Source organism: Triturus cristatus, chromosome 9, assembly GCF_964204655.1.
Source record: "Triturus cristatus chromosome 9, aTriCri1.1, whole genome shotgun sequence".
Classification (NCBI taxonomy): Eukaryota; Metazoa; Chordata; class Amphibia; order Caudata; family Salamandridae; genus Triturus; species Triturus cristatus.
Genome location: NC_140592.1, coordinates 992,078,860 through 992,092,170, shown reverse-complemented (window position 1 = coordinate 992,092,170; position 13,311 = coordinate 992,078,860). Strand labels below are relative to the sequence as shown.

Sequence of the window (13,311 nt, the reverse complement as noted above, 5' to 3'; positions counted from 1 at the left end):
ATGGCGCAGATAATGTTCAGTTTGCGAGCTAAATTTCCACAGTACAGCAAGTCGATCTAATGACTTGCATTGTAAAGGTACAGCGTTCTAACGACCGCGTTGTAAAGGAACGCGATGTAATAGCATGCGATGTAACATGCTATATTCGTTCTAGTCTTACATGCTGCTCGCTGAAAAGAACACTGCCCAGTTTAAGTAAGGTTCAGTCAAGGATCTGCCTATCTATCTATCTATCTATCTATCTATCTATCTATCTATCCATCCATCCATCCATCCATCCATCCATCCATCTACCTATCCATCATCTTCTCCACTAATCCTCTAACCATTTTTGATGTTTTATAGGATTTACTCTTTGCATTGAGGTGTCTCTGGAAAGAAAATGAAGATTTAGGCGTGGGCAAAATGAAAATTATGCTAGGATAATTCGCATAATTTCAGCTATTTCATGTTATACATGTTGAGAAAAATTCACAAAATTACACAATTGCGCCATTATGTGGATTTATGCGCAATTTGTGGTAAAAAGAAGAAAATAGAATGAGAGGCGTTTTTTTCAGGGTGCTTTTGTTTAAATTAGTCCAGACATGAAAAAATTATGTGAGGGCGCATTTGGTGCTGAAATATACCGCTAAATAACGTACTTGCATTTCACACAATTTTGCTGTAATTACACAATAGTTAAATATACAAATTTTGCACACCCCTAGCAAGGGACCTCTGGTGGCTCACGGTACGTCTGTTTTTCTAGATTTACACATTTCCTTACATTGGGCTTATAATCAGGATTTATTTAAAGACTGCCAGCATTAAGTTTTGAATTCCACAATCATTTTTCTGCTGGTAACTTTCTGGCCCCACTGAGTTCAGGTTTTGCTTTATTGTTCTATATTTTAGATGTTGAATGTCTTTTTTAGCCACTTTCAAAAGATAAATAAAGTCCTGATACTTTTATTGGTCAAAATAATCCATTTAATGTGTCTTTTGGATTTGCAAGTGATTAGTCACCCTTATGGATTTGCTACAAGTGTCACTCGGCCATATCCTAATAAAACACCCTATTCAAGTTGCTTCAAGGGATCGAAATGTGGACGGCTTAGACTTTGGCCAGTATTTCCAGATCACTGTAAGGTCAACTGATTGAACTAGGGTTTTCTTTTGTTCAGAACCTGAAGAACCATTGTTTTTAACCCTCTGGCCTTACGCCTTATGACCTACATCAGCCACATGAAAAGGTTTCACCATGACATCCTCATGTTGTATATATACACACTCATTTTATCTATTATTGTGCCCCCAAACCCTGGCCCTCTTTTTGTTGTGTGGTTGGTAGCAAGGAGATTGCCAGTGCCTGATCCCTGCTAGGCACCAGCAAACTCCAAAATGACATAGCTCTGTGCTGCTTCCAGGCCATTTCATTCATATGTGAGTGACATCACATGCATAGTGGATGGGCCTGGAAATTATTCCATAGCCCCCGCTAAATCAATCCACGGATCGACCCAGTGAGTAGGACTACCGGACACCACTCCTTCCTAGCCCAAGCCACTTGCTTGATCCAGGCTGACAAGTAGTGAGAAAAAGTGCAGGGAGAACAGCCCATCTCCGCCCACACTCCCCTTCCTCCACTCCAGCAATGGAAGAAATTAACCAGGAAGGGGGAGAGGGGAGGTTGGGGTCAGAAAGGAGAGGGACTAGAATTGTTCTTAGTCCCTCCAGTTCCAAGTGTGATATCCTGATTCAGTGTCCGACAGCTCCATTGTCTCCTAGGAGCTGCAAGTCTGTCCTCCAGCAAGGGTCCAGATACTGTTTTTAGACTAAACAAAAAAAATTAAACAGCGTCACAAGCACTGCTGGGTCAGAGGCACAACTATGCCCCCACAAGGAACCCAATGTTTGCATTTTTTTGCCTAAATAAATTCCAAACAGTGTCAGCCTTCTTCATGGGGCATAAACATACACGCCTGTGCCCCAGCCTGGACTCAGGTTAAGAACTGTGGTCTATTCCTGTCTCTTTCAATAGGCCCACCCATAAATGCAGCGGGAAGCGTTTTTACCTGGAAGAGTGTGGAAACTATGGATGGTAAGAACACTGCTATATGCTTTGAGTTCTGGGGTTATTGAAAAAGAAAAGTGAAGAAATTATTTTATGTGTAAAGAAAAGAGTATGCAGTTCCTCAAAGAAAAGGCGGGGGGGTGCCAAAGGAAAGAAGAGACCGTAAAGCAGAGGAATACCTCTATTCGGAACTAGGGTCCTCACACACCCAGCAAGCTAGGTGTCATGCTTCATCATATGGACCTGCTCCTCGTCGGGCCGGCGCTGCAATGCCCGACGGGCACCCTAAAAGGGGCTCTTTGGCGGAGATCTTCAGTTCCTGGCCGTATGATGCAGTGTGTGTGAGAGGGACCTAGTGGTGTAGATGTGAGTGCAGGTAAGTGAATTAAAACAAGTTAGAGAGTCCAAAAATAATTTTATTGGGGATGGCTCTCTACCTGAATAAAAATGTGTGGGAGCAGAATGGCAGCTAACTGATGTTAAGATTCAGTCTGGCTATGCTCATCTGCGCTGGTCGACATGTTTCTTGCCTGATGGTCCTATTGATCCGTGGCAATTCCTCAGGACCTAAAAAAGCTGTCAGTAATCTACACTGGGTGGTAAGTACATGTCATGTTAGATCATTTAGTCAATAGGGGGTTTATATCACTTTGTGAACTAGACCTGTGTAATACATCCACTTTTTACATTGCCTCTGCTTGGGATGCCTTGCTTATGATCTTCTCTTCTTTTAGGTTTCCCTAGGCAGATGGCGAGACCGTTTCCTAACAACAGGTAGTAGGTAACAGCTGTACTTACCACCCAGTGTAGATTACTGACAGCTTTTTTAGGTCCTGAGGAATTGCCACGGATCAATAGGACCATCAGGCAAGAAACATGTCGACCAGCGCAGATGAGCATAGCCAGACTGAATCTTAACATCAGTTAGCTGCCATTCTGCTCCCACACATTTTTATTCAGGTAGAGAGCCATCCCCAATAAAATTATTTTTGGACTCTCTAACTTGTTTTAATTCACTTACCTGCACTCACATCTACACCACTAGGTCCCTCTCACACACACTGCATCATACGGCCAGGAACTGAAGATCTCCGCCAAAGAGCCCCTTTTAGGGTGCCCGTCGGGCATTGCAGCGCCGGCCCGACGAGGAGCAGGTCCATATGATGAAGCATGACACCTAGCTTGCTGGGTGTGTGAGGACCCTAGTTCCGAATAGAGGTATTCCTCTGCTTTACGGTCTCTTCTTTCCTTTGGCACCCCCCCGCCTTTTCTTTGAGGAACTGCATACTCTTTTCTTTACACATGATTAACTGGGCATGTATGCTGGACCTCCTTGAATAAAAGCCCATCAGTCCCTCTCTTGTTTACAAAGAAATTATTTTACCCATACTCCGACATTTCCGGGGGATTTGGGGTAGTAAAATATTTTGTAGCCACACAAGCCACTGTGTCTCTAGCTTTCAGAGATGTCGGAGGCTGGTAGATTACCCTGTGCACCTGTGAAACCCCAACTAAAATGCTGCTGATATTCCCCATGTAATCTCCTCAAACAACATTGGCGTCTAGTCTTTGTACTGTTGTACAATTCCACTGAAAAGCCATACATTTGATACCCAACACTCAATAGACCCACGAAAACATTGATTTGGGTCAAGCATTGGCAAGGATATGTCTGTGTTAAAAGAATTGAATGAAACTACCTTGTTTTAAATAAAACAATGTTAAAAATCTGACAAACGTGACTATCGTAGCAAGATTCCAGCCAGCCAATCAAGTTCATGATCTGGCATCCAGGGATACAAACTTTAAGTTCTGCAAGTGTCAAAAATATATGGTTGTTGTATGTTTCCACATATCCAGGTGCGATAAAATTGACCAAATAACAGGAACCTAAACAAGCATTTCGTTTGCAGTCCCTTTCCAAATTTCTGCAATGCACAGTACCCAGTTTACGGCCTGTGGGCACCCGGAGTCCAACGCAATTCTGCTTATATCTGGTACCCCCTGCCATCACCCCCCCCCCCCTCCCCCAAGCTCAAAGGACCAAGAAGAACAAAGCTGAGGGTCACACCCTTAGGGTTGTTCGGTTCTCTTGGGTGCTGCAGAGCCCAGATCCAAATACTTCAGTTATTCCCCCCTGTAATCTCCCCCATCAAAACCCTTTCCTGGTACCTAGTGTTTGGACTACTGCTCAGTTCTATTGAAAATCAACATATGTATAATACCACACAAACTCTAGAGATTAGGGGACACAGATTTGGGCCGCACCTTTGGCACAGATATGTTTCTGTGAGAGGAGACTGGAGGAATTTACCATGAAGCCCAGCAATAGAAACTTTAAAGATCTGTAAATGCCTATGACCAAAAGACTGATGGTCTAAACCGGATATTCGCATGCAGTTGTTTCCTGTAATGCACTGCAACCAGATTACTGCTTGTGGCACCATGAAACCATAGAAAATAGATTTGTTTTGTGAACGTGGATGTTGTAAAATCATGTGGTACAAAGGCAAAGTGTGGAGGGGATAGGCCTCTAAACCTCAGCTCCATTAAACACTATTTAAACGTTTTCAGAAATGTAGTCTTTTTGACTGTTTGGTCTTGGTGTACAGACACTTTTACAGTACTTAAGAAGAAAAACACAACCAAGAAATTAAATAGCAGCTCTCGCAAAACTAGGGCGTCAATAATGATTAATTGTTCACTGGTGAGCTCCAGCAACGGATTTTTGCTCTGTAATTCATCACTTCATACAAGAGTACATATAGAATTAAGCATGCGTAGAAGCATACAGAAGCACTATCTTATGTTGCAAATATGATGGCATTACCTTTCATATGGCACACTTACTCTTTCTTCAATGATTTCTTGTTTGTTTCGTTCAGGATTTTCATGCCAAGCTGGTACAACTCTTCTGCTTCCTGCTGATGCCGTCTTTTGTTCGACTGTTCCTCAGCTACAAAAATAATTAGATACAGTTACATTTTAAAATGTCAGAAGTTAGAAGGACAGCAAAAGAGGAAAGGTAGACAAAGAAAGAAGGGGGAGGGAGGATTACGATGGCAGAGTCAACAGTCAAAAATGCATATAAAGTTCCGATGTATTACTGCATGTTGTGGTTGCAATGTCTGCGATTCAAAACATCACAGGCTTAGCGACCGCTAAGTGGAAGGATGAAATGTAGTAAAGAAATGTTGCGAGTCTGAAAAGCATTTTCCACTTGAAAAATACCTTTTGCTACTCCATACAAATCGCAATTAGGACTGGGAGTACAAGGAACACCCTCTTTTAATTGCAGGTTGTAATTAAAAAAACTATCAAAGGGATAAGAAACTAGAAACTAGGTGATATCCGATTTGCAAAGGGATAACTATTTATATGGAAGCGTTTCCGTCTTGAAAAACCCGTAGGGAGCAAGCAGTGGTCGATGGCAACCACGCCTGCTTCACCTGGATGTTTTCCTAAATAGGAAACGTCTTTTTTTAACCCAGCACGTGTCCCTTGAAGGAGCACAGGTGCTGAAAAAATGTTTCTTCACCAATCGGGAATGCAAAGGCAGGGACGGGGTCTGCTGCCCCTTGTAGGCCCTATTACAATACTCGCAGGCAATCACAGGGATTCGCAAACAGCAACATGCCTATTTAATATTCCCTAAGCAGGTGATTTTGCCATTCTTAGGGAAATTTGATGACCAGTGCAGATCCAAGCACATACAACAAAAGCCTTCTATTTTTTGCATTTATTCGTCTTTAGGCCAATGGATCTGGAGCAGTAAAAACAATTATTTTCAAATATGATCATTAACTTTCAATAGCAATGTTCAGTCAATAATGAGAGGTTTGGAATCGTTTTAAGGCTTTATTTCTCATTAAGAGGATAGTAATGTTGTTGTCACCTTTATCCAGGTTAGTCAATTTACAGAAATACCAAGGATAGGTTTTGTTAGAACCATCATAATATAGACAGCATGTTCTTAAAGGAAATAGTCCCCATCTTTATCTAAGAGTCCTAACCTAAATAAAAGCCCATTAAGATTTCTCTTGGAAAAGAGCAAGATTGTGGAGCATTTAGTTACCTATGGAATGAACTCCCCATAAAGAGTAGTTCAGGAAACTCAGCCGAGTTCCCTAGCAAGTTGCAATAGGAATTATTAATTAACTCAAAGAGAAGTAATCACAGCAGTAACGATGATCAGCTGTAAGACAAAGTCTCCCTGCCAAAAAAAGATCAGGACAATAAGAAATCTCTGTTAGGAGTAGCACACATCAATCTGGATAAGAATAAGGAAAAGTAAAAATGCATCAAGGGCAAGGTGGCATTGAAAAGACAAGTCGAGTGAGTGTTGCTCTCCAACTAGAAACACGTATATATGAAAACATAAAACATTAGCAAAATTCAGCACTGTTCGTCCAATGTAAACGGGTCTTACAATGGTCTGTCGCATCTCCTCCGATTTCTCATGGGAAGCATTCATGCCGGTGAGCAGTTATCTATAAAGTTTCTAATATGTCTTGCCCTAGATACAGGAGGGAAAGTTCTAATGGGAACCTTTGTAGGCCTATTCTGTTAGCTGTTGTCAGTATCCCATTGAGTGGATAAAGGGCTAGTCTAAAACAATGAAACATTTCTATCAGTAGGTATTGATGAGACATTGAAAACAAATATCTTCAATAAGTTCAACATTGCTAATGCTCTATTCAGTATAAAACTATTCCAGAATACATTGTTTAGTGAAATCTTATGGTGCGAGAAAGCAAACAAAATACATCATACAGCACATTTTAAAGTGATAAACGATTTTAGAGTTAGAGAATTTTCAGCAGTTGCTGGCCTTGTTGTAGAATCACATTAGGTATGAGAGCCTACTTCTTATTTAAGCTGCACGTTTACTTTTTACATGTTCAAAAAGCATCTAAGCTACATGATTTATTTATCACATTTTAAAAGAATCAATTTCTATGTTTTCCATTTTCTTTTCTACAGACACGGTAAAGTTAAACGCATTTTCTGATCTCAAGCACATTTTCTTCATTGATAATCAAAGCAAATTTTATGAAAAATGTAGACTAACACCATCTTTTAAGAATGAACAATTTGCGATATGACCTCATTGTACAATGACGCAGCATAAACTGCATCCCTGTGTGCAAACCAGTGTGTCGGATATTTGCACAACCTGAGTTGCAAAAATGGATTACTACACTGCGCCCCTGGTTAACACATGGGAGTGATAACTTAAACTGAGCCATTTTATTGACAACCATTACAATGTCACTATTTATGTACTAATAACCTTAAATTAATGACTGGAAGCAAACACACAAAACACACAATAATGTGTCCTTTGGAAACAGAGTTAGGGTTTCCATAGAGCCCCTATTTTGTCCCAAATATAAATAAAAATCTGCCCTTGTTCTTAAAAAGACACCTCTGTCCTCCTAGCTCCAGTATCTCCTAATGTAATTTTATAAAGAGGGACTGCTTAATGGATGGCATCGGAGGACTTTTGGGAATCTAGTCATGCCTTTCATGGTAATCTGAACACGGGGAAATAGGGCAAAGGACACCTTGTTTAAAGCTGGTAACACAGATCAACCCTAACAATCTACCACCTTCTGACTATTTGGGAATGGATTCAATAACATTGTTGCTTTAATTTGGCAATGAGAAATCTACAGTAAACATTTTAGAGATTAGAGATCAACTGAGAAGAGACCTAGCTCTTTAAATGGTGGTTATTGAGGCAACATCAGGTGGACAGGTTACTCACTCTCACAGAAGCCCCACTTTTCATCCTTCTGGTAGTCGTAAGTGGTTGAACACCAGAGTCTTCCATCCTCCCTGCCCTCTGTGGTACACTCTCCATATTCCTTCTCCAAGAACAAGAATGGAAATTGGCAAGGTTCACCATCTGCTGTACCGCCAATAGCTGTCACAACTGGAAAATGGAAACGTAAATAGAATAAGTGTTCGACATTAAAATAAAGTTATTTAACAGTGGATCAGAGAAAATATACAATCATGGTCTCAAACTATGTAAAGCATCCTATACGAGCAGAGAGGGATCAGTTGTGTGTACATTATATATATCACCAGTAGGCAGATATAGTTAGGACCTAGTTTCCATTAAAATAGCATTTTTCGTTTTGCTAATAACTTTGCCTCCATTTGACGAATCTTCACAACATTTTCAAAACTAGTGTACAACTCACTTCAGTTGTTGTCTGGATAATTTTGGGGCAATTCGTCAAGCGGGGGCCGAGAAAAAGGGTGGGTGCCCAAAACACGTTTTCCCAGTGCAATTTCCGATAGGAATTTTAGACATGAATACAGGCCAAAACACTGAATGAAATTACACTAAATTTAGCTGAAAGCTAGCTCTTGGTCCAGAAAGAGTGCTATTTGTAGTTTGGTCTAAATCTGTCCAGTAGTTTTAGAGTTATTAAAGAAAAAAGATTTATGTATCTCTAGAGAGATGCAGATCCACTGCGGTTCCACGCACCACCAGCAATACCGTGATTAAAAGTTGCAGCTGCCATTTGGTCAAAAGGCCCTCGATTCCCGGGGAAGGAGTGGGGGCGTAAAGATATAGTAGAAATAAGATACATAGGTCATGATAGAAGTACCATGACATCATGGGACTGATGGAGGGGATTGTGAGGGAGCCCTCATGGGGAAGATATTGTGGGAAAATGTTTATTTTTCCGTTTGAGAGGATCTGCGGATCCTCTGCGGCACCGATGTGAATCTGCGACAGATCCCAATTTATTAAAAAAATACACTGACTCAGTCTTGATCACACACTCGCTCACACCCACACTAACACACCCACCCACTCACAGACCAACCCACACAACCATTCACACACCTGTACACCCACTCACAAACCCACAAAACCACTCACTCACAGACCCACACAGCCAGTTACACACACCCTGACACACCCACCACTCTCGCACACCCACACAAACACTCACAAACCCAGGTTACAGGGACGTTATAGGTAGGAAATAGTATTTAAAAAAACAAAATTCACTGAAAAAACAAAAGGTTACAGGGATTTTATAGTTAGGTTCAGAATTTACACAAACAAAACCATAAAAATTTAGCAGTTATAGCTATACTTCTCAAAAACGATAGCTCGCGCCCTAAGGTAACTATAACTCTCGCTCTCACCATGCACTGCTTATTACCCCACACATTACATCACTCATGACATCTTCTGTGACTTCACAAATCATATCACTATAACATTTGCAGGGCAATTATTGATAAGAAAACTGTGCATGGAGGCAGATCGAGTTATAGTTAGCTCAGAGCAGGAGTTATAGTTTCATGTGATAAGTATAACTATACATGCTGAATTTCTATGTGTTGAGTGTGTAAAATCTGAACTCAACTAGAAAGTCCCTATAACCGTTGGTCATATTTATATATATACACACACACACATACATATATAAAACATATATGGGAGGCTTGACCGTTGGCCCTGGAGTGACAACTAATGAAGGGGATATTCCCTTACTCAGTCAGTCAGAGGGGGTCGCTACAGACTGCACCATTGACAGTGGACTGAAACCTGGAAATAGATTTATACCGCAACTGCCAACTGGGAATCTGGTAGATGTGTTCCAATTAACTTTTAATAGAGGACTTCAACAAATTAGTAGAACGACATAGGGACCATAATAACTTCACTGCACAGGATTGGCATGAGTTATATGCATTGAGGAATAATAAATCTATCATCCTCAAATCCTCAGATAAAGGAGGCAGTGTTGTTATTATAAACACCAGCCAATACACTAGAGATGAACAGGCAGTTGAGGGTGAAGGAACACTATCAAGAACTGAGAAGCAACCCCATCGGTGGTCAGAGGGAATATTATGCCATACTCAGTGGATGGGCTGAATAGGGGCTGTTATCATGTGAAGAACATCTATACCTAAAGATTGATCATCCCACGACACCGGTCATCTACTGTCTCCCGAAGGTGCACAAGGACCTTTCCAAATTTCTGCAATGCACAGTACCCAGTTTACGGCCTGTGGGCACCCCGAGTCCAACGCAACTCTGCTTATATCTTGTACCCCCCTACGGTAAGCTGCTTAGGTCACATAGGATGTGCTCTTCTGCTGCATCATTTGAAACAGAGGCCAGGTTGATGACTGCACGGTTTTCTGATAGAGGGTATCCAGCCAGGGTGTTCAGAGAAGCTAAACAGAGGGTTCTGAAGAAAAATAGGGAGTAATTGCTGCTCATGAACTCTCAGGCTACCACAACCACACTGGAGATCACGAGTGACTAGGATCAAGTTATATGTTTTTTCATGGGTTAGAAAATGGGTCTATTAATTCCCTGATCAAGCGTAATTGGCACATCTTGAAACATTAAGATCCACCAACGTAGAGCAACAGGGAATTGGAGCTACGTCAGTGCGACTTACGGATGTTTATTCTCTTAGGCACTGAAAAACTGTGAGGACAGAACCTTGATGCTGAACTACATGTTCATTTATGAACAGACAGATCTATATGGACACTCTACAATCTATGTATATATATATGTAGGTAGCCTAGAGAGTGGGGGGATTATACAAGCGACAGCTAACAGTAGCCATGTAACAAAAACAGCAGATAGGGTAGATCATAGTCTTCGAGCGACAATGAAACACCCAAATATTCACCTCCCCCCTGAATCAAGCCCTTATGTTATAATATTGGCAGGAGTTAAACCCTTGGGCTCAGACTCTAGGGAGGACTACGGGGATTTGAAGAATAAGTGTGTGTATTGGCTAAATTCCAATCGCCCCTTACCCCAGAATGTTTCTACAGAAATCCTTTTTGCGCGTCGAGTTAATTGGTTGGGCCCCAAAAAGAAAAACATAGCAGGAGATTGCGTAATTATTAATTTTAGAGATCCCAGGGCAGTTGAGCATATTTGTCACTGGCCAAACTCAAACCCTCGAACACCCATCCTCTCCCTGCCTTTGTCCTACTTCTATGATAATTGTCAGCGCCCCAATATAGTGGATGTCGGCTACAGTGGTAACAATATGTGGCCTAGAAGTAACAGATATCCTAATGTGCAGACGGAGGGTATCATATCCTCTGGTCTGGAAGACTGCGATTGACGATCAAATTCCTGTAGGTCTAGGAAACACACGTGCAATATAGATGTAAACCTTGCAGAAAATGGGGTAGCTTACCATACCATAACCAAGGATGCCAACATTGTCACTAACATAACTAATGATACATTACTGGACCAGCGCCAGCTGGGGGAAATATACCGGCCTCCAGCTGGGACCGGACTTATATCCCCACTGAATACCGATATAGCTGTAGCTGGTACATCTGGTAATGTCATGCTTGATACTTTAACTAATGGGAAAACTAGTAGTATCATCAACCTGACTTCTTTAGCAAGGGAAAGCTTAAGCCTACCACAAGGGCCTTCAAGCCCTTATAAGGGAAGACTACAAGTGAGTGGCCAATTGTCAATAATGTCTTGGAACATAGCAGGCTAGGTTCAAAGATGGTAGACCCTGATTGGCTGGGTTTTATATCAAAATTTGACATGTGTCTCTTTCAAGAGACTTGGTTGATAGATCCCTTGATATGCAGTGGATTTCTCAATTATCATATCCCAGCTTCAAAAAAAGGAAGAGGCCGACCATCTGGCGGGCTAACTATATGGATTAAGCAAGACCTAGGATGTCAAGTCACCCAAAGTTCTAACATTAGTAACGATATATTATTTGTAAAGATTGCCTCAAAGGACGGGGTAAACCTCGCAATTTTTAATGTCTATGCACGAGGTCTGCCGGGGGGGAAAGAGTCTCCAGTAGTACACCTGCTGGAAGAAACAATTGACTCACTGCCCTCTAATTATCTACCCATTATAGCAGGCGATTTCAATACCTCGTTTGAGCCCCTGGATCACGATATATCTCAGCTTGCGGCTGAAGAAGATGCAAGCTGGGGTATCCCACCCCTTGAGATAGCCCCAGTAAAAAGGTGGTCTGGGGCAGCAATCCAGCTAAGCGGATTATGTCTAGGGAGTCATATGAGAGCAGCTAATGGCAGGAGCACGTCCGACAAAAGTGGCTCAAATACCTTTGACAATGGTCGTAGGGCAAGTAGAATCGATTATTTATTGATTCATACCAAACTCTGGCCCTACTTCATAGATATGGAGGTAGTAAATAGAACCGAGAGTGATCATCACCCGTTGGTCTCATCATTTAATTCATCCTTACTTGGAGCTATAGAAAAGCCACAAATAATATACGAGTCAGAGCATCGCCTGTCTAACGACATGCGCCACCTAAAATGGGACCAGGTTGTAGATGACCCAGAAGTTTTATTAGCTATAAAAGAAGAAGTTACCCTTGCATTGGAAGAACTGAGTTTACTGGTCGAGGGTCAGGACTTCCATCAACGTACAGTGGAAATTCACGCAAGGCTTTTTGCGGGCCTGCGGAAATATTTCCTCAAACCCGTCCCTCCCAGGAGCTCCGTGCCGCAAAGGAAAGCGGGATGGTATAACAGTGAGTGCAGGAAGGCCCGGGACGAATTAGGCAGTGCACTCAAGCAGAAGGACCCAACACTCGTAAGATTTGCTAGGTCAAAATATGGGAAAACTCTCAAAGAGGCAAAGGTAACCTGGGAGAATGAAATTTGGAAGGATCTTCTTGAGGCTTCAAAAAGTAAGAACAGCAAAGTTTTTTGGGATACCTACAAATGGGATAGGGGTGGTATAGCAGAGCGTCCTCAAAACAATGTGCCACAGAATGCTTGGATTGACCATTTCAAACCCCAATATGCCGCGCCCGCCCAAAACTTTCTTATTGAGACTTCTCCCTATGTATTCTACAAAAAGGCCATATTCACGCTTAAGGATGTGGACAGAGCACTAGATGGAGTAGTCAGAGGAAAGGCCCCGGGAATGGACGGTATCCCCGCAGACATGTTTACCAATGATAGAAGCCTCTGGTCGAGCTATATTATGCGACTTGCCAACGCAATTGCACAGGGGGCAGACATACCGCCTTCATGGAAGTGCGCTGAAATTGTGCCAGTATTCAAAAAAGGAGACAAAGCAACCCCTAGCAATTACAGACCAATCAGTTTGATTGATTCGGTCCAAAAGATCGTAGGCCGTATGCTTTTACATATAATTCAAACCTGGATGGATGACTATGACATCCTCAGCCCAATGCAGGCAGGGTTTCGTTCCCGGATAAGTA

The 13,311-nt window shown here is 41.9% G+C and overlaps 1 protein-coding gene across 8 annotated transcripts in view; it reads right to left on the bottom strand.

Annotated features, from left to right (window-relative positions):
• SEL1L (SEL1L adaptor subunit of SYVN1 ubiquitin ligase) overlaps positions 1–13,311 on the bottom strand; it is a 379,824-nt gene that overhangs the window by 308,541 nt on the left and 57,972 nt on the right. For all 8 annotated transcript variants that reach the window (XM_085626599.1, XM_085626598.1, XM_085626600.1 and 5 more), the window contains exons 4-5: positions 7,827–7,994; positions 4,907–5,012 (exon numbers count right to left, since the gene is read on the bottom strand). In XM_085626599.1, the coding sequence (XP_085482725.1) occupies positions 4,907–5,012; positions 7,827–7,994 (274 nt within the window). The remainder of the gene's footprint in view (positions 1–4,906; positions 5,013–7,826; positions 7,995–13,311) is intronic.